A 26,955-nucleotide genomic window follows, 5' to 3' on the forward strand; every position below is an offset into this window, starting at 1 on the left:
TTGAAAAGCTTTACAAAAAATGGCCCATTTAATCCTTTTAGCAGTACACAAGATAAGTACCATTATTACTTCCATTTTGCAGATAAAGGACTTAGCTATGGTAGTGGCACAGCCAGGATTTGGACTAATGTACCTAGACTAGCTCATATTTAAGATATGCCTCTTCTTAGGTGGTTAGGTGGACTGACTGAGAAACACAAATAGACGAATAAAAAGGTCATTTAATATTTTCAAAAGTTTATTCATGCCACTTTTGTCTTAAGGTAGGAAAATTAATGAGAGGACCTGAGAAGACTGTATAAATTCTAAAGATGTTGGGAGATTAGAAAAGGAAGGGTGTGGAAGTAATTGCATTGTTAGTGGTCCTTGGGTTTAACAATAGAAAGGCCCATTAGTATTCATGGGTAAAATAAGGTTTGAACACAGGCCTTCTGTGATGAAATTTTCTGCTCTTTCTATTACTCATAACCTTTTCCTTATTAATCCTGTCTTTCATCTTATATACAAAGCTTCTTAACACGTTAAGCGCCCAGCCTGTTTTGTCTACCGGATGGAAAGAAGAGTGTCAGTCACTGGTGACTGACATGGGGCTTAACGTGTTAAAATGATCTCTCTTGTTTAGATTTTTTTAAAAGTCTATGTAGTGAGGTGGAAATTGGCTCTTTAATGGTCTAGGTCTAGCCTAACATCTGGACTTATCTTTCCATTTCCTGACCCCATCCCACTCGCATTTCACTAAAATGTAAAATTGAATTATAGCGTCACTTTTTGAAAATATAATTTCTCTTACATTTCTGGCTTTTGCACAAATGGTCTTTTTGCTTGACTGCCATCCTCCTGTATTCTCTTGGCCTCTTCTTTTCCCCACATTGTATGCAGACTTGTATATTTGACCTTTCCATGTCCTTCAGGGATGTTCTATAATGCCTTTCTTGATTTTAGAGTTTCTGCTGCCCCCCCTTTTTTTGAGAGTGAAAGTAACTGAGTGTTCTTAATAATTGCTCTATTACAAAATATGTAAACCAGGTCCATAGTAGCTTGTGAGAGCCAATTATAAAATTTTCAGAAATTTGGCAAGCTGGTTATTTAGCCATCAGTAGATGACTATGGTGGGATTACGCATGTATAAAAATCTGAAAACACAACACAATATTTTTATTTGTGGTTTTTTTTTCTAGAAAGCTGGTTCACCAGGATATCACTTAAAATAACACCAATTATGCCCACCCTTGTCCAAATGTATGAATATGAAGTGCTAATGAAGTAGACATAATTAGGTGAAATTGTCAAGCTGTTCAAGTGATAGCATATTCTTCACATTTCTATCTACCTTATAAGAGCCTGGTTCATTGATCTGAAAAAGGTTCCCTAAATTCAAGCTCAAGCTTCAAGGGGGAGATAAAACCTATATTCTAAAGAAATAAAGAAATAGGTCTGCATTTACATATGCCATCGTCAGCGAACAGAGCAGCTATAGAGCTGAGAAAATTGCAGACCTTTACAACCCAGCCTTTGATTAATGACTTAATTAAAGCGGGATTAATATAACTCTGGTGGTGATGCTAGTTAAAGTAGAAAATATTCTGGCACTCTCCCCTCTACCACTCATTGTAGGAAACATTGATAGCCAGGTGACAGAGTCAGCGACTTGGACACTGGAAGATGTGGAAGAAAGGCTGATGTTTGCAAGCTATGCAATCAAAAATTGAGAAGCAAAGAAATAAAATTTAAGTAACGGCAACTAAGCCAATATATCATATAGTGTACTTCGTATAAAGACCCTTAGGAAAAATATCTCTCAAGTCTGGGTAACAAGCAAAGCTGACTTCACTTCAATAGTTTTTTTAACTTTATGCAGCCTATAAATCTCGTAACTAATTCTACTTTCCTTTTTGAATTGATAGCTGGGGGAGATTAGAGCTAAATTTGTGGCCTAAATAACCAATGCACAGAACCATGGGGCGCCTAAGTCTGGGTGCTGATCTAAGCACTGTATTTATTCTTCTCTTATCTTCATTTTCCTTGGTTTCATTCTTTCGATCTTGTTTCGCCACTGGTAGTCTGTGCATTTTTATAAGTCATCATAGGCCTTTGGGTCCTGAAATGGGATAGAAATAAATAACACAGGCTGGAAATGGGCACAGCGGCTGGTTCTTTAAAGCACAGTGGCATTTTGTAAGACTTGCAACTTATTTCAAGCTGATATTGAGCCCATTATTTCTGCTTCTACTCAAAATGGCCCTAGGGCTCATGCCATTTTGTAGTTACAGAAACTGTATCTATCTATCTATCTATCTATCTATCTATCTATCTATCTATCATCTATCTATCTATATTTGAGCTGGCTAAAATTTCACTTTTTCTCCCATTGTACTATGACAGATATTTTATAGCAGTGGTTCTCAACCTTCCTAATGCCGCGACCCTTTAATACAGTTCCTCATGTTGTGGTGACCCCCAATTTCATTTACAAATTGAACATAATTAAAGCATAGTGATTAATCACAAAAACAATATGTAATTATATATGTTTTCCGATGATCTTAGGCGACCCCTGTGAAAGGGTCATTCGACCCCCAAAGGGGTCGTGACCCACAGGTTGAGAACCACATTTTTATAGGGTCAGATAATTCAGTATCCTTTATAAGACTAGGCAATGGTAGAGAAACCTGCTGGGGGATAGATAGTAATGGAAGTAAGTGCATAGAGCCATAGATACTGATGTTTCCAAACCAACTTATGTCAGTATGCTTTTTTAAATCAGGCTATTGACAATTAGAAGAAATATTTTAAGTTTTCTGAACTAATTTTAGGCTAGATTTTGGATAAAAACCAAGACTCATTCACAGCAAATCTAAAAGAGCCATTGTTAATTAAGTAATTACTGTAAATGAAAGGCGCATTTTGGGTAGGTATTTAGATTACAATGGGACATATGTTGGAGGACATTTCTCTGAATTCTCTCACATCATACCTGTGAAACCACTGAACCGTCCTGATGCAGGCCAGGCATTGCGCATTGCATCCTGTTCTTGAGCAATGATTTTATATATATAATATATACAGAAGCCTGGCTGGCATGGCTCAGTGATTGAGTGTCAACCTATGAACAAGGAAGTCACGGTTCAAAGACCTAGTGTAACTTCATGTTGACTATGCTTCTTGATATTAGCCAGGTTGCGGGCTAGATCCCCAGTGTGGGGCATGAAGGAGGCAGCCCATTGATGATTCTCTCATTATTGATGTTTCTGTTTCTCTCTCCCTCTCCCTTTCTCTCTGAAATCAATCAATCAATCTCTCTCTCTCTCTCTCTCTCTCTCTCTCTTATATATATATATATATATATATATATATATATATATGTAAATATATATATATATATATTTTTTTTTTCTCTCAGAGGAGAAAAAAATTCCACGGGTTTCTTTTATTTCTCTATAAAATCATATACCTCTTTCAGAACCATAGGAGAGAAATGCATTTTGTAATAACAGAATGTTTACTCTGTAAAATAGGTCAATAAAAATTGCACTGGCATTAAGTGGGAACATAGTAGAATCTGGTCATATCTGTGAGGAAAAATATGAAGAAAACATTCCAATCTTTTATTCTGTACATATAGTGTTAATATATGGTACAATATGTACAGATTAAATATTTTATCTCTTAATTGAGGTGAATGTTATTATTGCCATTCTCCAAAGGAGTAAATTGTAAAATGACAGGCCCAAGTTTACACAGTGACAGGGCAAGAATTAACTCATTCTACTTAATGCAATATTTTTCTCGACAGTAAGGAGGTATGTGGACACTGGAAAGATAGAGATAAGTAAAGTTCTGTTCTACAATATAAAGAGAAAACGGTTAAGAGTTCTCTCTGTATTTAAGGTGATTGTTTTAGAAAATTTGTTTTTCCCAACCCTGTTTGAGATTAAAAAAAAAACCAATTAAAATTATTATGTCATCAGTAGCATTAAAAAGTTAAGTTCCCTGTGGCCATGGAATTATGAGCATATTTCATATAGATAAATAAATGGATGCATGGATAGGTAGTTATGAATTATGAATCTCTGAAACATCAGTCATGTTCAAAGACCTAGTGTAACTTCATATTGACTATGCTTCTTGATATTATTTGTGCTTTGATATCATTTAGCATTCTTAACATAACATACTCTTTGTGTTTATGTGATTATAATTTTTTAAAATGAATGGATAGGCAGTATGTTAGGAAACACACTGTTCACTCTTCTTAAACTTTGTAATGTGTACATAAGTGTACGTGACTGAAATGCATAAAAATTAACGAGAATTTTAAAATACACTCTTTCTTCACATTGTTCAAGACAAGAGTTTGCAAAAAAGGCTCTTCTTTTATTATCAAACTAAAATACATAAACATGTAAATGGCAAAAACAGTTACTGATTTTTATCCCCACCCAACAGAATGAGAAATCATTTTTTAAATGGAAATTTATTTTTGAAACATTGTGTAGTGGGTAACAATGCATTTTAACTTAAAAGTACCAATTCATAGTCTTCATACAGCAACATAATATTTGTTAAAGAAAAACAGGTGTTTGGATAAAGAAATTGGGAAAGCAGTGAATGTGTTGATAATTTCCAAACTATAGACAATGTTCAAGTCTTCCATATATGTGCTTAACTTACCATCAATTTAAAGTAGATTGCAATAAAGAAAAGAATCTAGAAAGTAAATATTGTTATTATAAAGGTCAATCAATGCAAAATCAAATGAAAAATAAAGCAAAGAATTCCATGTTATCATTTGAGGAGAAACTACCAAAAAAAAAATAGAGGTCCTCAATATTATTTTTGAACCTATCCCTTAGCCGTATCGCTGTGTTATTTGCAGGCACCAATGGGCATCTGCCCTGAGAATAGATCGTTAGCTCTTTCTGCATATTTTACTAATTGAGTGAAGTGGTAGATAAGCCCCACTTATGGTACAAAGTGCAGAAAGTGAAGCAGAACAAGAGAAAATGCAAGGCTCACAAAATAAAAAAAAAAAAGAAAATGTCTTCCCTCAAGAATCAATATTCATTTTTTTCTGGCTCTATGATCCATAAATGCAATTAACAGTATTTTAATAGTTGCTATCAGATCCCATTTGGAAGAATCACTTAGGATAAATAACATGCTTCAACATCCCTGTTACCAATGTGGTCTAACATCATGGATGACATACCACATATAAAATTCAAGGCAACCATTTTTTTCTGGATTAAAAAGATGTTTTGGCCAACCTACAGGTATAATTCTATGATGACTCTCAGAGTCTGTAATCAATGAAAAAGAGAAGTCTAGACAGAGAGATTATATTGTGATTTGATGGTCATTGAGTCACAAATATCCTATATGTCAGCTTGATTTTGTTTTTTCAGTCTTCCTCCCCTTTCCCTTCATGCTTACAACACTGTCTCTTAAAAACAGGTTTATAAATATTATAGTCGTATTAGTCCATTCTCAGCGTAACCAGCCAAGATTTGCTATTTTTCTGCCTGATTAAAAGCTGGTACTGATTAAGAACGGCAACAAAAAAAACTTCTATTCCTATCTAGGAAAAATAACTGCCAACTTCTTTATAAACATTTACATAGAAATATCATATATGAAGTATTCTGAAAAGTTTAAACATACTTGGATATCTCCCCTGGGTTCCACAACTTTAATCCTGAGTCAGTTTCATAAAAGAGTGAAAGTCCTTTCAAAGTAACTACTTAAATTTATGTCTAGATTTATGTAATTAGTTGGTAATGCTTTTGCTGCTGAGTATACTTTACCTCAAAATATACTGACCAAATATTTGATTTTTTTCTCTGTGTAAATACTGTTTATTTTCCTACTATCTCTACTAACTTAGGGTAGGTTAACTTTATGATTGTTTTTACTAAAATGATCATCTTGAAATTGCTGAAATATGTCTGCTGAGTAGCTTGTACTATTTTGCATATTTCATTGTAAAATTGAACTTTAAAATACAGTGACATCTCATATCTTAGGGCATTAGTCTTCTGACAAATTCAGGTTTCTAGAACAGTGCTTAGACATCAATAGTGACCCCAAAAAGCTTCTGAGAGTCACAAAACTTTGATTTTTGAATCCACATATCTGATCCCTTTCTCAGGTTTAATAACAAGCAAAACAAACAAAGACACAAACTTTCTCACCAGGAGATTAGAAGTAAATGGGAAGATGCATTTTAGAAAGAGGCACAGTGACAGAATTAGCTAAATATCATAGCCTGAATTTGGACAAAGCAAAAAAAATTCATAAAGCTGTATGCAAAGAGAATCTCATGGGACACTAGTTGAGATGACCCCAGAACATCAGGAAAACATTAAATTATATTTAGTGATCTCTAATTGAGCAAGTAAGAAAATATAATATGCTTAATCTAATTCCTATCTAAAATATTTTATACTAAAAGCAATCACTTTGGTGCTTCAAGAAAGCCCTGGGTTTCAATGGTATAGATAATTAATTTTCAAAATTTAATATGCATATAAACAACCTTGGGATCTTGTAAGAACATGGATTCTTGTTGAGTAGACCTGAGAGTGTGGGCAAGAGTCTATCTTCCTAACAAGCTCCCAGTTAATTCTGATAGTTTTTCTAGCAAGGTATGCATATAATGTATTAATTTTCAATAATGTCAGATAAATGAGATGTTACTGTATTTGATCTCAAATACTTTTGAAACCTTAAATTAAAACATACTACTCATGTAAGTTGGCAAGTTTGTTACATACAATCCATTCACTTTAGAAATAAGGAAATAGCACTATAGTAAACTATTTTAAAAATATGAAACGTGATAGCAAAGTAAATGATAGAGCACTATTCAGTCTTTCAACCATATAATAAACATGCATGAGAGAATTTTACTTAAATCTAAACTTGGTCAGTGCTGTGCAAAATTTGAGGTGAGTTGTATGTATAGCATACTGAATCATATTCAATAGAATTTTGAATTCTCAAACTATATTGTTTCGTCATTTTTATATCTGAAAAGTATGCAACACACAAGGGAAATTTTAAAAGGATACTTTGTTTTCATTTATGTTAATGGTGAAACACTGTGCTTTGTTCCAAGGTTTACCTTTGATTAAAAAATGTCGGGTGAGTATTTTCTGGTTCTGTGTCTTATGCACATAAATATTATTTGTATTAAAATATTCTATAAACTGGAGCTGGAAGAAGTGATATGCTATGATTTATTTGAAGCTATGGATTTATAGCCTTTATAGGCATTTCACATATTATGTAAATTTTTGATCCTACCAAATTCCTTTATACTGAGTTGATAAAATATTCATGTCTAGTGATATTAGTGTGAAACTTCTCTGATCTTACTACATCTTTCTTACCGAAATTGTGGTTCTAGATGCATTATGGCCAATTTGACCCTTTCCTATCTCAGTAACATTTTACTGAGATTTCTGTGATGCTCCAAATGATTATTTAGCTTCAGATGGCTAAACAAAATTGCCAATTATGTTTGGTACGAAGAGTATTTGTCGTGTGTATTTATGTGTAGTAAGTGGGACACCAGGGAAAATTGTAAATGATATTTATAAAAGAGATATGACCTCAAGTGTTCCTTAAAAAGTCAACATATACATATGTAAAAACTTAATCTTTATACTAGACAATAAGGGAAATAGACTCATGATTCTAAATCACTTACAGAAGATTCCCACACTTACTATCACTTTGTCATTCTATCTTCCAGTTAAAAAATCAGCAGATATAGACAGCAGTTGTATAAACCCACCATCTATAAAATCCTAGTCTAATACAAAATTTTCCCCATTTTTTTTAATGAAAAGTAAAATGTACTAAAAAAATTCTAGGACGCTAGACATGACAAGTTATGCCAACCAAAAAATATATATAATTACTTAGTAAATTATTTCTTGTTTATTAAAATGAGAAAAAATGCAAGCCCCACTAAAACAACTAAATATTTAAATGATATATTATCTTGTGAATTGAGAGTCTGCCCCAAAAAGATTTTCTGGGAAGAACAATTAATTGATACAAATGTCAGTGCAAATCTGTCAATTTTTTAATTTTAAAGCATATTGTTCAAAGTTTTAGCTTGTGTGCCTGATACAAATCCCATACATTATTTTCTCAGTGACAATAAAAAGCACAGTTTATTAAAAACGGAAGTAAAAATGAAAATAATTTTCTGTAAAAATCGGTCACAGTTTTGTCATTGGTATGTGGAGGTTGTTCCAAGGGCCCATCCAAAGCTCCTCCTCCTCTGACTGCGTGTGGTCACTATGGAATTCCACAGCTTCCTTGATGCTCTTACTGTCAATCATTGACTCCTGTTCGACTGTGCTTTTCAGCCTGTTCCCCAATGGCTTCACCGCTGTACTGTCAGTCCCCAGTGGGCAAGGGGCAAATGTAACCAGAGTTGGTCTTGTGTTCATTTTCTCCGTAGAAAATGGCCCCTTGGACAACGTGTTCAGGGGGATGTTCTCCTCATGGGTCACTGCCAACTTGTCCAGTTTCTTAAAATGCCTCCCCAGTCGCACAGGGGAAGCAACTTGGAAGTTATCCATGAGGCAGGCACGGCGGGTTCTCACCACAGAACCGTTCTGTGCAATGTATATGTTACCATTGATGTTACTGTGGATATTCGGATGGTGAAGACGGGTTCTCTGACACTCGGGAGCACTGTCTTCTCCAGTTGAGCTGGTTTCATAATCTCGATCAACAAATAACTTGATCATTCTTTTTCTTGCCCACTGTCAACATAGAAAAAAATAAGTGAGATAGGGTCAAAGGAATTAAAAGGGCAAAAATGACAATGCCTGTCCAGTTCCAACCTTTGCAAAAAAGCTATCAAAGGTATAAGTCAAAAGAAGTAGAGGGAAGCAACTCTTTATTTACGCCAGTTTCTTTTACACCAATTCTTCATTGAGCTTACAGTTTAATAACTTCTGAAGAAAGTGTTGCTTAGCATAAAATGGTGCTCAATAGAAGTATGTATAATTAAAATGAATAATAAATGCTTTTCTTTATAAAATAAAATAAAAAGTGTTGCTGAGTTGGGAAGTAGACATTTATTTTAGGAATTCTTTTAGATAAAATTGCTGCTCTATAAGAAAAAAGGCATATTTTTATCTAGCTAAGGATCTGATCCATTGTTTGACAGTTGCTATACTATTCAGGAAAGCGAAATTGAAAGGAACACATAGCATTAGTATATTCTGTTCAGACTAATATTTCCATGCCCAGTAGTGTAAAGATATTTTTAAGCCCACATTGTTCTAATTTCTAATTAACCCTTCATTGTTGTTTCATTTATTTTGTATAATTTAGTGCTTTTATTCCATTGAAGTGTCCTGGTTTTCTGGGTCATCACATTGAAATTCATGTTAACTTAAAAGAAACTATTTTCCCATCCTGAAAACTAATTATTATAAACTTTCCTTTTGTAAGCAACTAAAACACAATGGGCATTTTCACAAATTTACTTTTCTCTTATCATTCCACATTAGAAATGGCATGGAGCAAAGGTCAAACAATACTAGGTTATTCTCAAAACAGTATTACAGTTTCAAGATATGTGAATTCCCAGCCCATTGCCCTAAGTAAGCTATGCTTTTTGATTTTCAGATATATATCTTAAAATTGTTATGGTTACTTACCTATAAAAATTGCATAAATGCTATTACAATTTTATTTTTCTAAATTCACTTTAATTCATATCCACAACAGAATTGTAGGAAATTGAATTTAAAAAAAATGTATTTTAACTTCTAATATTTGAAAGTGCCAACTACAAATCCATTTGAACCTGTTCATGATATTTATGATAATACCTTTGCCAGTTGAAATGTACATATATGCAAACATGCAAAAGTCGACTTTTAGAGATTTCATTTGTTGCAGCTTGTCCTTGGGAGTTATTTTTAAAAGATGATATAAAACCCACCATATATATTCATATAATACATTCCGATAGAGAGGGCATCCTTGTAATATATAATGCCACATTGCATGAACAGAAATCCCACTAGAAAATATTGATTAACTGATTGTATGCCATGTCTTCTAAATTACTAATATAGGATAGATGAGCCTGTTTAAACCTATACTCTACTATACACATCTATGTGGGTAGCATATATATTCACTTTTCTGGCATGTTTCTAAGCTTAAGTCAGATCAAAATCGTGACCAAGTTCCTCCCCTTCAAGTGTCATTTCAGAGAGCACACAGAAGGCACTGCACACAAGAGCACTCATCACTGCAAAACTGCCACCTACTGTGAGCTCTTCTAAAGGGCTGTGTTGTAACCCTCAGCGTTTGCTCCCGGAGGCTTCCTTTGGCTCGCACTCCTGCTGTGGTCATACTCTGGCACCTGAAAGCCCCAGGGGCCTCCAGACTGACTTTCGCTACTACTGGTGCTACTGGCCGATTCTGATTCCTCCTCACTCTCCACACCTCCTTCCACCGAAGCCGATTCCATGCTGCCCTCCTCAGTCACGTCTTGAGGTTCAAGGTCAGTTGGTTCTTCTATGGCGGCCAGCTCGCTTTCCTCTGCTTCTGCTGGGGGTTCTTCTTCTACTTGCAGTTCTTCTGGCTCTTCAGGCGGCTGCTGTTTTTTACCTTTGACTTCCACGACTTCTTCAACAACAGGCCTTCTTCTGGCAATAAATATCCTTTTCCTCGCCTTTTCTCCCTCTGACTCTGTGGACGACCCTTCTGATTCAGGGGTAGAGCTTTCCTCCTCCTCCTCAGGTGTCTCTGACTCCGACTCCTCTTCCGTCGTCTCAGAATAACTGAACTCGGATTCTGTTTCCGTGTATTCAGTATAGTCGCTTGAGGTTTCCTCCTCTGATTCCACTGTGCTCTCTGTAGCTGCTTCTTCTTGGTCCAGAGTGAGTTTCAAATAATCTTTGTCTTCTTCCTCAAGGCGTCTCTGCCACTCTTCACCCTCAAAGACAACGATGCCTCTTCTCTCTGCTAGCCCTTTAACTTTCTTAAAAATCATTGGGAATATCCTGGCTCTCTTCCATGTTGTGTGGGTAGGTTCAACTGCTGGTGGCTTTTCAATAGTGACAACTACTTCCTCCTCACTAGGCTCTCTAATTTCAACTGTGGGTTTAACTTTCTCTTCCTGAAAATCACAAAAACGCAAGTGAAGTGTCAGCTGGGGGATGGTTATGATGTGACCTTGTCCCACATAAGTTAAGCAGGAGTGAATCTGCAGGTGACAACCTCATGCAAGTTATGTAACTGCTCTTAAGTAAACAACCACATCACTACCTACTGTTTTTCCCACTGTATGTACACAGCACGTGACCTAACAAAAGTGAATTGTTTTATGTTGGCTTGTATTAATGGCAGCAAATTGAATGCTTTCTCATTTTTTTTCTTATACAAAATTCATTTTGCATCTCATATTGAAGGAGAGAGAAATAATCATAACGCCTTCCCTCTCTCATTTGTAGACTTTAATATTTTTATGTATTTCCTTTACTAATATTTTAAATAACCAGGAAATTTTGCTATTAACTTTGAACAGGATAAAGCTATGGTATTTCTCTTAATTTTGAACAGGATAGCACTATGGTATTTCTTTGTTGTGTGCATGTTTTTTAAAATAAATGTTTAAGTAAATGTTTCAGGCAAAATATAAGAATTAACTATGCACAACTCACGCTACTTTAAACATAAACATTTCATTAAATATTGGTGACAATATTTTACTTTTCTCATAACTGAAAGATGGAGACTATACTTTCTACATTGTCCAGCACACCTAAAAAAATTTGGAGACTGTACCTTTCGCAAGTTTTTAGGTATGCTGGACAATGTAGAAACAAAAGTAAACATTGTTTTGTGAAATCTTTGATATATTTTAATATTATCTTTATGGGGAAACATTTAAGATTTTACAAAATATAATTTTATTGCAGCTTTATACCTGGTGTCTAACATTGTATAGAAGGATATAAATAAAACTTATATAAAATTAATTTCCTTCTACAGACAAGACGATGGTCAGCATTATTAAATTACTATGGAAAACATATATTAAGTGAACAGAATTTCTGATTTTTGGAAAATTTTGTAGCCTGCTATGCAAGTATGGTTAACAAACTGTTCTTGGATTATTAACCTTACAGAAGAAAATTACAGTAATTACCTCTTCTTCCTCCTCAGCTTCACCAACCACCTCACCATATTCCTCTTGTTCAGCCGGTGGTAACAAGCGACGGCGACTTCCATATTGAGGCATTTCATACCTGTAATAGAAACTTACAACTTTAAACATTTTTTTATGAGATCTAGGTAGGTTTTACCATGACTGTTCTTTTTCTTCATTATTCAATCAACAGATACTTATATCTAACTTATTAGGCACCTGGTAAACTAATTACAAAACCAAAAGGTAGGTACTACAACCTGATGACCAATGATTTTTGCCATAATGGTATCCTGGAATAACAATAAAAAGAGTCAAGTTATTTCAAAGTATGATTTGGGTAAGTCTTTAGGCATATTGTTCCTTAACTAATTGAAAAATTTAGGACACAAAATAGGTTCTTTCTAAAAGTACAATGGCTTATTCAGAACAAAAAGTCTATCTTTACAGTAAAGCCTTGCTTCAAACATGATCTGTAATGGTCATTACATTTCTCTACTGTATTTTTATAAAGCAACTTATGTGTAGAAATGCTTATTACTAAATTCTGAAGTATGTTTTTTAATTTCTCTTGGGCAATCTTGAGGGTGACTGGTTAGATGAAATGTTAAACATATCATATAAACAATGATGAATTCAGGAATTGAGCAAATATGATGTCTATTTTTCCCCCATTTACATAATTTTGAATAATTTTTACTGCATTCTTAGAGCTGTAGTCAATATTAACATAGAACATCAAAACAGAATTCAATATAGAAAAATGGTTAAAACCTTACTGAAACTAAAACTAGATATGTTACTTATTTTCAAAGATGCAACAAATAAAATGACACATAACATGAATGGTAGCAATAATCACTAATCCTTATTATTCATAAAATATTAAGATACTGCATTTAAAAAATCTGAAAATGTACCCATGCTCATAACTGTAATAATCTTGTCCATATTCCTGGCCAGGATCAATTCCAGACTCCATGGATAACTCCTATTTTTCAAAAAGAGAAATTGTATTTTGAAAACAAATTCTTATTACATTTCAGCTCAAAGTCAGATTTCCAGACCTAGAATTCAATGACTCTCAAAATACTCCTGTCAAAATAACTTTAATTACAAATGTTAGTCAAACATATCCAAATCTGTGGTTTTTTTGGCTATGATTGTTTTACACAAAATAAGGTTAAGTTTTTAGAACTGAGGGGGTAAATATGGAATTTTTTATAAAGGTAAATCTGTTAAAGGTTACAGATGAGCCTATCAGTTGTTTTAAAACTATCAAAGGCAGTTAATATTTTACTCTATTTTAACATATTATTAACAGCTTTAGCCTTGAGAAAAATTATAGCGTTATCTTTATCATTGTTTCATTGTTCTAGTTTCCTGCTGTCTTCTAGTACCCTGAAGACTTCTACTTTTCAAAAGCTATTCTTAAAAGATCTGATAATTACATTAACATGTGATATTTCCCAAGGATGTTTATATTTTAAAATATACTAGATTTAATTAAATGTAATTAAACCAATAAAAGCCCTTTCAAGGTTTCTATTTCTAAATTCTAGACAATCATTTTTTTTGTCCATTTCTACTCTTATAGAAAGATGTTTTTTCCTAAGATACACATATGAAGCTAGTTTTAAATAACTAAATTCAATTTTATTACATTTCCCTTTTAAATTCTATTTTAACGTTTAAGTAGGTTGAACAAGTTAAATTAACTTTGCCATGAAGTGAGAAAAGGGAAGGAGGAAAAAGTAAAGGTATCCACAGAAAAATAGGTTGGTACTTTATTTTTAAAGTCATCTATTTTTTATAGAATTAATTCTGTTGGTTCAAGGAGATAAAAGTTCTCTGAGACCACAAATATATCATTAGAAAAAAAATGAAATTCACAGCCTGAATAATCGTCAGTTGTGCTCTGTTTGGCAAACAATCTTTTTTTAAATCTTCACTTGAGGATATTTTTTCCATTGCTTTATAGAGAGAGTGGAAGTGTGTGTATGTGTATGGGGGGAGGGGAGAGAGAAAGAGAGATCACTGTGAGAGAGACACATCTGCTGGTTGCCTTTTGAATTAGCCCTAAGTGGGGCCAGAGATCAAGCCTGCAACCCAGATACATGCCCCTGACCAGGAATCAAACCAGAAACTTTTTTTTTTTTTTTTTTTGGTGGAGGCTGATGCTCTAACCATTAAGCAGCACTGGCCAGGGCCAACAAACAATTTTTTTAAAAAATTTGAATTTGTTGTCATAATTCTAATCAGAAATTGCTATAAAAAATCTGGAGTTAGATTTCTGTTGAAAAATAAAACGGCAACACTGGTCTCATATTTTCACAAGTCATGAATTTATTTAGTGGCACTATTCCTTATAGCAATCATGGTCTCTACTAGTTACTGCTGTGTTCTCAACCATACAGTGTTACTTCTGTACCCAGAGTCACAATAGTATCCCCCATCTGCTCTTCTGTTTTTACATCTAATAAATTCCATTCACTTTATATTACTTCCCTAGATGTTTATTTTAGTGTGCAGTCCCTCAGCTTTACTAATATACGATTTGATGACTGCAGTTTACAAATGTTTTGTGAAACAACTGTAATAGGACCCGTTTTTGCTGTTAAAACTGCTGCAGTTTACCCACCAGAATAGCTAAGAACAAAAAGAAAAAAATCACCAATACCATGTTTTGGCAGGGATATGGAGTACTGGAACTTTCATATCCTTCTAGAGATTATCAATTAGTAAAACCCTTGGGGAAATGTTTGACAATACTACTAAAGTCAAATAAATGCATATTCTGTTTCACAGAAATTCAATGTAGTTCAATTTATATACCCAACACAATGTTGTACAATTGTACACCAAAATACAGTATTCACAACAGTCAATGACGAACCAATGAACAAGTTCACGAGGTAAACACACTAAAACAACACACAACAGAGGTGAATCTCCCACACAGAATGATGAGCAAAAGAAGCCAGTACAAATGAAATCTATTATTCTATACTATTCTACTCTGGGAAATTAAAAAAAAACCAGAAAGCTAATATGTATATTAGGAGCCAGTTGGAAAGTTTTCAATTAGCATTAATCACAACTCAGATAACCCTCACGGCTTACGATGCTGCCACTGCACAATGAATGCCTACATTTAGAAAAAAGGAAATCCTATAATTTATGACAACATGGATGGACAAGCCAGACAGAGACACATACTGCATGGTATGGTATCACCTTATATGTGGAATCTAAAATATATTTAAATAAAAAGTCACACTCATAGAAACAGAGTAGAAAAGTGGTTGTCCGTGGCTGGGGTGTGGGAAATAGGGAGAGGTTGGTAAAAAGGTTAAAAACTATCAGATGAATGGGGTCTGAGGTTCTAATGTAGTCTGAGGTTCTAATGTAAAACATGGTGACTAGATTTGATAACATTGTATTCTATAATTGAAATTAGCTTAGAGGACAGAATTTATATGTTCTCACACATAATAAAAGGGAAATAAGTGAGGTGATAGTTGTGTTAATTAACTAGAGAGGGGTCTCTTTTCACAATGTATACATGTATTAAATCACAATTTACACATTAAATATTTTATAATTTTGTCAATTATAATTCAATAAAGCTGAAATGAAATATATATGTATAGCATTAAAATATTTATTTTGGAAAAGCCAAGAGACCAGGTGAGTAGTCAGGGAAAGGGGAAATAATCTGAGTGTTGAAGTTGACAGGTTTTCTGGAGAGATGCTAGGATGTGTGCGCTCTGTGAATACTCATCTATTATACCGTCTGATTTGTACCCTTTTAGGCTGCAGTTTTATTCCAACAAAACGTGTACATGGTGGGAGAGTCAGAAATGAGGTAGAGAAAGACCAATAAGAAACTGGAAAAAGGTAAAATATATATATCATATTGGTAGGCATAGACTTTGGAGGCATTTAATACCCAACGTAATATTACTGGTTTCAGTAAAGTGAATAGATCTCAGAAATAATACTGTTAAACTAATTGTCCAATACATGTTTGATCTAATACAGAGACTGAGAAAAGACCACCAAATGATTTTAACGTCGAAACCTAAATGTCCAGCAATGGAAGAATGGATAAAGAAAATGTGGTATATACAATGGAATGTCATTCAGCCTTAAAAAGACAAAATTCCTACCATATGCAACACCATGGATGAACCTTGGGAACATAATGTTAAATGAAAAAAGCCAGTCATAGAAAGACACAAGCTGAATGATTTCACTTTTATGAGGTATGTAAAAGAGTCAAACTCAGAAGCAGACAGAATGATCATTGCCAGGGGGTGTGGAGGGGGACAAAAGTGGTATAACGTTTCAATTAAGAAGTTCATTTTGCTTATAGCTGACAATATTATTATACACTTAAAAATGTAAGAGAGGAGATCTCAAGTTAGGTGTTCTTACAATTAATGATTTTTAAGTTGATTTTAATAACTTAGCAATAATTAAAAATAAGTATTTATGTAAACAATGCAACTGAGTATATCTCAGATTTTAAAGTTAGAATAAAATAAATTTTTTAGACATGTACTTCTTTTTCCTAAAGGAAGAATAAAGCTCAACTCTTGCTAGGTACAACATATATCTGGCATCAGGTGCCTTTAAGAAAATAAATAGAAGCAACTGGGAAGGAACCAGGAAACTTAGCCCTTGATCCTATTAGTCTTCTGTAATCTGAGTTGGAAAGGAGGAATAGGAGCCAGTAGAAGAGAATAACCTGAAGGGTCCCTCTTGGAGTCCTAGGCCACACATTACTGAAGGGCAGAGCATCACCTCTTCAGAAAAAAAAAAATAGACCTGGTGACCATTCAGATTCCCGAGTCAGCTGGAAGAGAGACTGAAATGCTCCTTGCAGCCCTTATTACCCTTAGCAGGTGAATCCCAAATTTAGGATATCATGCTCAGTAGCATATTAAAAAGTGATTTTATGGGCAGATAAAACACTAAATGTTATTTTTAAAATTTATTTTTGCTAAGAGAAGAAAATTTTATATAGAGAAGACATAGGAAATTAACTTCTTGACTAAACAAACAAACAAAAAAACCCACAAAAAACTACCATTTACTGATTTTCTTCCTACTATGTTCAAGTTGCTGGGCTGGGAGTTAATATGTTAAATTTTACTGACTACATTTTATAGAAGATGAAATTGATGCTCAGGAGCGTTGCATATCTTGATTAAAGTCTTGCATCCAGTAATTGGTATTTGGATTTTAACACTGAGCTATCATATGAAGATGTCTCCATGGAAATTTTTGCTAAGAATTTATGTAAGTTGAATATTCCTGACACACAACTTCCGAATTGTGGAAAGTAAATTTTAACCATGAAATCTCTTTAGCAAAATGAAGATTCTTTTATTAAGGAAATTGAATAATTTTTTGAAGTAGAGCTTATAAAATACTAAATTTGCCAAAGATGTGTTTATATAATATTGCTTTTTTTCTTAAAAAAATTTAGCAGTGTAAGCACTGAATAAATGTAGATAATATATATTTATTCTCCGACTATGCATATCTTTTTCTCATTGCAGAAGCAAATGACATAGGCATTTTGAAATAGATACCCAATGGCAGTATTTTGAATCACATTTAAATGATTAAAAATTGTGAATTATAACCAATTTTTTTACCTTTTCTTATTTCAGTACAGATGTCTGCATTCTTTCTTCAAACGTTGCCTAATCTAAATCTGATCTAAAGAACAATTCTATGACAAGTGACTGATCAGGTTTGTGAATTATTTCATTCAATGATACCTTGCTTTTATTAGGACTAAAATTTTTGTCTAATTCCCAAAGAATAAAGCAAAAAAAAAAAAAAAAGAATTTTAGCCACCAGCTAAAATTGTTTGTTTGTTTATTTAATTTTAGCTACCAGCAAGCAGTAAGGAGGTGATTTGCTCACTTGTTTATTTATTTATTTTAATTTAAAACCATCTTTTCTCTTTCTTGTGAAATTATGCAACATTGGCAGCTACCCACTCTGCCTACCTATATGGTGGACATTAATGTCACAAAGTATCATGAGGACAGTGAGGTTGAAAGGAGAAAGAAAATTGATACCTCTGGTTTAAGAAGAGAAGGCCTCAGCAGTTGTTGTTGCTGCCAAAGGAAATTAAAATAGAAAAAAAGTTTAGAAAAGAATTCAGATAGAAAAGGTAGATTATAACTGAAAAGAGAAAAAAAGGTGATAGTTTAAAACTGGTTACCTTGGGGTTATAATTCATTATTCATGTGATAGCTACCAACAGCATTAAATAATATTTTGACTACTTACATTGGAAGACAACTTAATAAATTATTTTAATTAACATCAAAGTTAAACTTAATAAATATTTTCTTGGCTTGAGCTTCACAGTATGGTGTCATTTGGGGTTCTAAAAGAACTTTAAATGTCAAACAATTCTTCCTAACAAATTGAAACTCATTTTAAATTGCCCATCTATTTTTCTCCCCACATTAAATACAATCAGGTTCATTAGGAAGAAGGGCAGAGATCACAAAATAATGATACAGTAATGATATATTCATCATCATATTTAAGATATGCTTTCCATTTTTCTTTTTACCAAAATGTGGATTTCCTGCACTCAAGCATTAAGCGTGTCTTCAGAAATGCTTTTGTGATTAGGGATTTTGTCCTTCCTCAGATTTAACAGGAATCACTTGTATCTGCCCATTTCCCCCTTATTAATTTAAAGAAAACACAGTCACTATTGGTCTGTTTCAGGATAATTTATACTTTAATCAGATGGGAGCAGCATTAGCAATTCAAATGTTGGGGGAAATAGTTATACAACACAAATCTTAAATAAGCAGTGGGGAAATGGGCAGAGAAGTTCTGAGATACTTCCACTTCCACCAATGAACCAACTGTTCGAAATGGCCAATAGAATGACTATTGGATTAAACAGATAGACTCCATGATAGAGTTAGTCTACTGAAGGTATTCACTATAAAGGGTGGGAAGTTTAAGTTAGAGGTTTTCTGATTCAACTTGTTATTTATTATAATTATCCCCCCAAACCAGCTATTCTTAAAGTCATTCATCTTAATTTTCAAACAATTTAGAACTTACATATCCTAAAACATTAGCCCATCAAGTCATATGCTTATTTTATTCTCTTAAAAGAGAAACTGTATATACTGGGTTCTCAGTGACTTCATTGAGAGTACCACTTATAGTGAGGCCAGCCTAAATATTTCTGACCAGAATGCCCAGCTCTTCGTGGTAGACTGAGAATCAAATTAGCACAATAGGAAAGCCAGAGTTTTCTTACAGTCTTAAAAAAAAAAATCTCTGAGATCTCAAGCTCTGCTGTGATAGAATGGAGCCTGGGACTGGTAGAAAGAATAAAAGTCAAGTCATGCTACAGTTTCCAAATTAGATTTATAGACAAATAATTCTGGGGAAATCTCACAATATTGAGTAATAGGAATGCAGGAAAAACTAATGTGTCCCTGAAAAGGTAAGCAATTGATTTTTGTTCACCATTGAATAATAGACTTAAAATCCCCAAAGAAGTAAAACATATAAAAGAAAGGAAATAGTATACCATATTTATAAGTTTTGTTTAAAAAATTACCCTGTTTTCGAAAAAAATATATAAATCAGTCCTTGATATAATATAACACCATAATGCCCTTACCTCCGATGAATAACCTCTCCTGCAAGGCAGAAACGAAGAAATCAACATTAAACATCTTGCCTTCTTAGGTTAAATAAAATGATAGGTAATGGTGTTTAAAAAATATGAGAAAAACTGAGAAGGCAATTTTTATTAAAAATTATCTCAGTAAGAAATATATTTTGTGGCAGCATCAAACAGGAGGATCAAAAGGTTCCTACCTGAATTATTAAAAACAATTATCAGCCTAACCATGTGAACACCAAAACATACACAATCAATTTTATCACAGTGGTGTACAATAACACACTTTGATTCTGTTGTGATCAATTGGAATAAAAAATATTTTACATAATCATCTTGATACATATAAAATACTCACTTGGGGATAATGTGTTATATACATCTATATTGGTTCAGAATAAAAAAAATATATCTCTATGGCTAGAATATATTCTCCCAAGTGTTTGTCAGTTTATTCTAAAAATAGAGAATGCAAAATATTACTAACTTTTGAGAGTTAATTATATTATTAGACATGAAGCCCAAAAGTTTTGAGATGTAAGAGCCAAATGTTCAATTTTACATTAAAATTTATAAAGTTAATGTTCACCAATAAGTTGGTGAAACATTTGTACATGAGAGGGAAAAGGTATAGAATGCTTTCAATATTTAATGTCACTAATTATGAATATTTTAAACATATTTATTAAAGAGTTGACCTAAAGCATTAAACTGGTGCTGTTGACCATGCCAATATGGAATTAAACAACTAGCTTCAATGAAGATTTGTTATGAGGAGGTAAGTACATAACTTTCTAACGTCCAACGAAAACTTTTTTAATTACAAGGCCTTCACAAAATAAATCTACTTATCTGCAAGCATCTTTAGTGGTTAAGGCATTGCTGATTGAAATGGTGGCGATATAATAATAGTTACTTAATCCAATCAGCAATTTATTATTTGTAATAGTTCTGTGGTGAGATTTACAGGGTGCTTATGTGGTTCTGCCAGTAGTTATGGTAATGATAATTCTCCTAGAACATTTAGAAGTTTAGACATTTTCAACTTTTACTAAATTTGTATCTTACAGAGATATAGAAAGCTCATATTTAGATGTTTAATATCAATGCATAATATAAAATGCCCAACCAAAACTGGATTTTATTTTCTAAGATATTTAAACTGCCTCTTTTCTTTAGCAGTAGTTTCTATAAATATGCCAAATAAAATATCAATAAATGATATTGATATTTTACACTACTCTTCCATTGATTTTTTGTTGCATTTAATTTAGTTATTTGTATTGTTTTAGTTCAAAGGCAAAAAATTTAGAAGAGTACACAAGAGAATCAGTATGTATAATTAACATGACACCCTGTCAATTTCTATAAAACCAGTCATACAATATGGATATATATTTCTGTGTATTATATCTTTTTAAATTAAGGAAGCTATATAGTAATCTGTGTACTTTAATAAGGTATCTAATATAATTCTTTATGCACTAATTGAAGCATAATAAATCAGCAGGGAAAAAGGTGCTTTTTTTAGAGTCTGGTTGTCAGTTTGTGGAGGCTTAAGGATTGAGGAGAGAAAAAAATATTCTGTCATGTTCAAAGAATATTAGGATAATAGGTGTCATGTAGAAGATTTTCTAATTGGCTTTTAAGATGAAGAAGAGAATATCTAAATATAATGTCAAAAACAGGACTAAATATAAAACACAGGTATGGGTGTTTCATTTGAAAAGTATAAAATCCTAATACATTTTAAGATTATATAAATATTATAATGTTATAGAAAAGAACAATGTAACATTTTGGTAAGGCTATAGGTAAAATTGTTATTTCGATTTCTTAGAATATTTCTTTGGTAATTATTTAGAGATTTAATTAGAAGTTGATATAAAATAGCTTAAAAACACACACACTCACATTAAAGGCATACACAATTGAGAATAATACCTTGTCAGACTCCGCCAAAAAGTACAAGTTCTCATGCATAAGACCAGCTGCCAACAAAAACTCCAACTGAAGTTTTTCAGTGAAAGAGAGAAAAAAATCATATGCAAGAACCCCAAGAAAGAAATTACTCTTGATTAGGATGAAAGGAATCTGAAGCAGAGGAACTAATAAAAATAATTAAACTTACAAATTCTTTTTGATCTGGTATTATTCATTAGGGAGGTCAGACTAAATTCTTGAAGAAATATCACATAATATAAGCACTGAACAAAACCTTTGAAATGATGCATTGTTGGTCCCTGAACCTAAATATACTTACTTGATAATGTTAATTATCAAGCAAGACTTTTGCTTAAATTTTGGAATTGTGTTTTCATCTGTGCAAACTTATACTTCCTAAAATATAAAAATTACAGAGTAAAACAAATGATTATACTTGTATTCAAAGTGGGGATTTCCAGTAAACAAAATTAATCCATGTATTCAATAGGAAAAACAAAGTGATTACTTGATGGTTAAGTGTAGCTTCCGTTAAGAAGATAGGAAGGTAGTTCTTAGCTTAGCTGATGCCTTTAAGAGTTTAACAAATTGACCTGTAACATAAACAACCACTACAACTAGAGAAATTTTTGTCTAGAGTACAAATTTTTGTCTTCTTCGCCTAAAACAGAGTTAAGGTCTATATAAAACTGATAATAGTCCACCAGATATATTTCCTCTTGATTTCTATTTAAACTTTTTATATACTATAGACTCAATAGTAGTTAGGAATAACGCCATAATGCCCTCTTCTAAAATTTTAATAGATAAGCAGATTTTATATTATTGATAAATTAATAAAAATATAATTTAAACCAGTGAAATACAAAAATTATTCTAAATACGCATTTGTAGACATTTATTTAACCTTCTTTTGATGAATCTGATTCAAATTTCTTTATTAAATAGGAGATAAATATTTTCTTTGAAGGAGCCTCATAATAAAATTATGATTAAATAGATGATGTAATAATGTGGACAAGTGAAACTAAAGAGCACTTTAAACATCTGTGGAAACAATGAAATGTCTTACAAAAGTCAAGAACTCAAGATTTATTTTCATTATAAAGAAGGAAAAAGAAAGCACAATGAGAAATAAATAGCTAAGACAGCAATTGAAAAAAAGTAAAAGGTTTATCAAATGTATAAGCATACTAGTAAGATAAAAGCAAGCCAGAGTAAAGGATGTTCTCATAAGAAAATAGATGACTACATCTTATAGCACCTGGGTTTTATTTTGGAATACCGTAATGTCTGTCATCTCCTATGTTTTAAGATAAATAACATTTAATTTGGTAGTATTTCTTCTTACCAAATGCAAAAGTTTCAAGAAAATTACAGAACCTATGATATTTTTTAGCTTCTTTGTAACAATCTGCTTTTTTCTTGGAACACTCATATAAAACTATGGTGAAAAGTAAAAGTTACTGCATTAACATGATAAACAAGTCATTGTTTTAAATTGGATATCTAACTTTCATGCCCATATAGTCCCATTAAAAAAATAGATTGAAATTACTTACTTTTTAAATAAATGTAGACAAATAATGCTACTTCGTAGTTAAGAAAATTAAGGTAAATCTATGAGTTAGTAATGATGAGGTTAATAATATTTTAAATTAAAAGTGAGGAAAAAACAGTATTGCATTGCGTTTAGGGAAAAGAATGGAATCTTCTTTAATGTTCAAATTTGCCTCCACTCGAAGACTATGTTCAAAAGAGTTGTTCAGTTAAAACAGGAAAAGCAACATTACAGTGAAGTAGATTGAGTGTGAGATTGTTTTTCAAATTCCTCAACAATATTGTGCAAATTCTCCTGGTTTTGTCCAGATGTTATTTCCATTTTTGTCATCTCTGAAGGGTAATTAATTTCAAGTTTTGGAATGTGTGCTGGGGGATAGTTTTTTTCTATATGACTGTACATATTAGCTACTGACTTTTCAAGTTCTGCTAAATTTTTAACATGTTTGAGGATTCCTTTTGGTTCTCTTTGAGGATCTGCATTGCACACTGTTGTTGATGTTGATAGCTGTCCCCCAGAGGACTGTATTTCCTTGGCTGGTGTCACATTGACAGTGCGTTTAACAGCTGGTATAGACACACACTTAGTGGACAAGCCTGAAGTTGAAGGAGGGAGTGGAGAAGGAAAAGGGGGAGGTGGTGGAGGAAGAGAAGGATGTGAAGGGAGAAGAGATAGAGGAGGAGAAGAAGTAGAGAAAGGAGAAGGGGGGACAGAAAGTGGAAGAAGTGGAGGAATAGGAGAAGGACTAGAAGGAGGAGAAGAAGGGCAGGAAAGAGCAAAAGGAGTAAGAATAAGAGAAGGAGGGAGGGGAGGAAGGGGTGGAGGAAAGGGAGGAGGAGAGATGTTTGGTGGATGGGGAGGATTTTCGAAAATGTTCCTCTTGGTTTCAATAGTCAACATACAGCTGGGTGTCTCTCTCCTAAAGAGCGGAGCATTTAAAAGTTCCAAGGAACAGTCAGCAGGAGACATGATGACATCAGGTTCTGATCTAAGTTCCACAGTTCTGGAGACAGTTGGCAGAGTAGAGAATGTGGAATGAGACCAAGGAGAAGAAAATGAAGAGTCTGAAGGTAGAGATTTCAACTGTTCTGTTCCTTGCATGCTCAGTGATCCACCTCGCCTCGCCTCTTTTTCTGTTACACTTGTATCTTCAGCTACAAGCAAGGGATGACTGCTACCTCTTGTGTGTGGATACGTTTCAGTGCTTTCATTTCCCGCTTTCTGCCTGTTGCTTGGCCACTGATCCAGAGCTATGGTTTCCGGTCTATTGGGAAGTTCCCACTTGGGTCTCTTAGGTAAACGGAACGTCTGATTCCATAGCCTTTGAATCTTTTTTCGTGGGCCCCTCAGAGACTCATTCTTGGCTTGAGTTCTTGGTAAAATAGAGCCTATAGAATCTGTTCTTAGTGAAAAGTCGGAATTTGTTGATCTCTGATCTACGTTTTCCTTATAAAGGGTACTGTGGGTATTTAAGGCATCCTCATCAGATAGCAATGTGAGTTTTCTTGCAGACGTGGGCTGGCTGTTCTTTAGTGATCCTGCTACATAAGCCTGCTCGTGAGCCTCAACAGTGTTGGAAGGAAAGGGCATCGCCACGTGCTGATGTTTCTGGTCTTCTGAGACTGACTTATTTCCCCTGCTTTGTTGGAAATGGTAGAGAAGGTAAAGACTTGAAAGAAAAGAAGATAATGAAATGTAAGGAAACAGGTTGAGCCATAGCTTTCATGAGAAAGATGTTTTTATGGTTCTCATTACTACTTCAAAATCTAAAATGCCAGATAACACTAATCTATTGAAGCAAAACATTGCTTTCATGTCCCTGTTCTCAAAAAGACAGGACAGAAAAGCTTGAGAGCTGTGAGTAGCATAAGAAATATTCATTTTTTTCCCCAAATGTATCAATCTGTAGACTGATTTTTTCCCAGTTATTTTGATACAGCCAAGTATCCATGACCACACATAACAGTTCTCTCATGTATAAATCATAATTCCCCAAAATTGCAGACTAGCATTTTGGTTGATGGTTGCATATCCTTTGCCTTGGTTGAGGATGCTGAGAGCCAACTCTTTTGGGGAAAGGATCCTTGGCTGTATCTGATTCATAACTGTCCATTATCTCTCATCTCAGTAATTCTGTCCTGGAGCTAAGAGTACTTCCTTTACTGAGAAAAATCCCTGCAAGAGAATACAGAAATGTTTTTCCTATTCTCCCGATTAAGAGAATTAAAATCCCCAAGCACAAATGAGAGAATTTCTCTTGCAGCAGATTTCAAAATCACAATTGAGAAATTGAATTTACATCAGAATCTTGACAGGGATTATTTTCTTCTACTTAAGTTTTGCTTAATCAGTTTAAAAACATATATTTTAGAGATAAGAGAGGGACTGTTGATATTTCTTTTGAACATGACCTGGGTCAAATTTTAGTCAAGACTCGTTTTACTGAAAAAAAATTATGTTAATAAAATATGGTTTTGATATCACTGGGAGATTTTCTCATATATGGAACTGAGTCATAGTGGCTGTTCATCATAAATGAAATTGAGTAAGTCAAAGGGCACTCAGATGAAAACATTGGGACCCTTTGCTCAAAAGTTCAGAGTGACAGATTTATTTTTGTGATTGCTTACTATTTCCCCACATAGAAGTTAAAAGGGAAATATTTTGAATAAAATAAAATAGCCACACTGAAAATTAAGATGATGGGTGAATCAATACAATGATATATAAAGCCAGAGTTGTTATTGTGACACTTTATAAAGATACAAACTGCAAGGAAGGATTCTCACAGGTGGACTTAGGGTACCAGGACCACCTGAATAATTTAGAAAGTGCAGACAACATAGATTAAACAAATTAAACAGACAGGAAACACTTAATTTTAAAAAGTCCTTTTTAAAAAATGGGTTTGACATTATATAGCAGATGTTTTTGTGTAGATCTGTTCTTGATTTAATTTTTCTTGGAAACAATTACAGTGGGGCCTTGACTTACGAGTGTCCCCACTAACGAGTTTTTCCGAGATACGAGCAGTCTCTCGGCCGATTTTTTGCTTTGAGTTGACAGAGTAATTTGAGTTAACTAGCTCCTTAACGAGCTCCATTTCAGAATGAATTAAGCTCATAAGTCAAGGCCCCACTGTATCTTTATAATGATATCACTTGATTGAAAGATAAAATACATATATAACAAATTAAAAGCAAGGAGAACTTTGAAACTCCTCTTAGTAGACACAGGTACTATCAGTGGAAACACTACTTTGATAACTCATGCGATTTCAAGATATCAAAAGTGAATGAGGTGTGGAAGATATGACTTCTATTTAAAGAAAATGGCTCCACAGTAAAAGATGAAGATTACTGTTAATAGAGTAAAACAGTACTTGATCGCATCCTTTTTTAATGCCTTTGAATTAGAATAATATTATTTACTTACTTATGCCTATGTATCCACAGGTAAGAAAGAGAAAACATGTGACAGAAAAAAAGAAGTTTTAACTATAGTTCATTGGAAATGATTATGAAAATACTAACAGGAACTAGACTTAAGCACTTAATAAGTATA

The 26,955-nt window shown here is 33.5% G+C and overlaps 1 protein-coding gene and 1 pseudogene across 16 annotated transcripts in view; both read right to left on the reverse strand.

Annotated features, from left to right (window-relative positions):
• Nucleotides 1-8,231: 8,231 nt before the first annotated feature.
• The window catches only part of PCDH15 (protocadherin related 15), a 537,899-nt gene continuing 519,175 nt past the window's right edge, over nt 8,232-26,955 (reverse strand). For 5 of the 16 annotated variants that reach the window (XM_023764283.1, XM_023764281.1, XM_023764285.1 and 2 more), the window contains 2 exons: nt 26,827-26,832; nt 23,620-25,060 (listed from right to left, as the gene is read on the reverse strand). In XM_023764283.1, coding sequence (XP_023620051.1) covers nt 23,620-25,060; nt 26,827-26,832 — 1,447 coding nt within the window. Of the gene's footprint in view, nt 8,784-10,316; nt 11,165-12,196; nt 12,297-13,116; nt 13,188-18,297; nt 18,337-19,883; nt 19,903-23,619; nt 25,061-26,826; nt 26,833-26,955 lie in introns of those variants that run through there. The other 11 variants (XM_023764282.1, XM_023764284.1, XM_023764280.1 and 8 more) reach the window with 7 other exon arrangements.
• On the reverse strand, nt 15,211-15,341 carry LOC111828297 (annotated as a pseudogene).

This window comes from Myotis lucifugus, unplaced genomic scaffold (genome assembly GCF_000147115.1).
Source record: "Myotis lucifugus unplaced genomic scaffold, Myoluc2.0 scaffold_326, whole genome shotgun sequence".
Taxonomy (NCBI): domain Eukaryota; kingdom Metazoa; phylum Chordata; class Mammalia; order Chiroptera; family Vespertilionidae; genus Myotis; species Myotis lucifugus.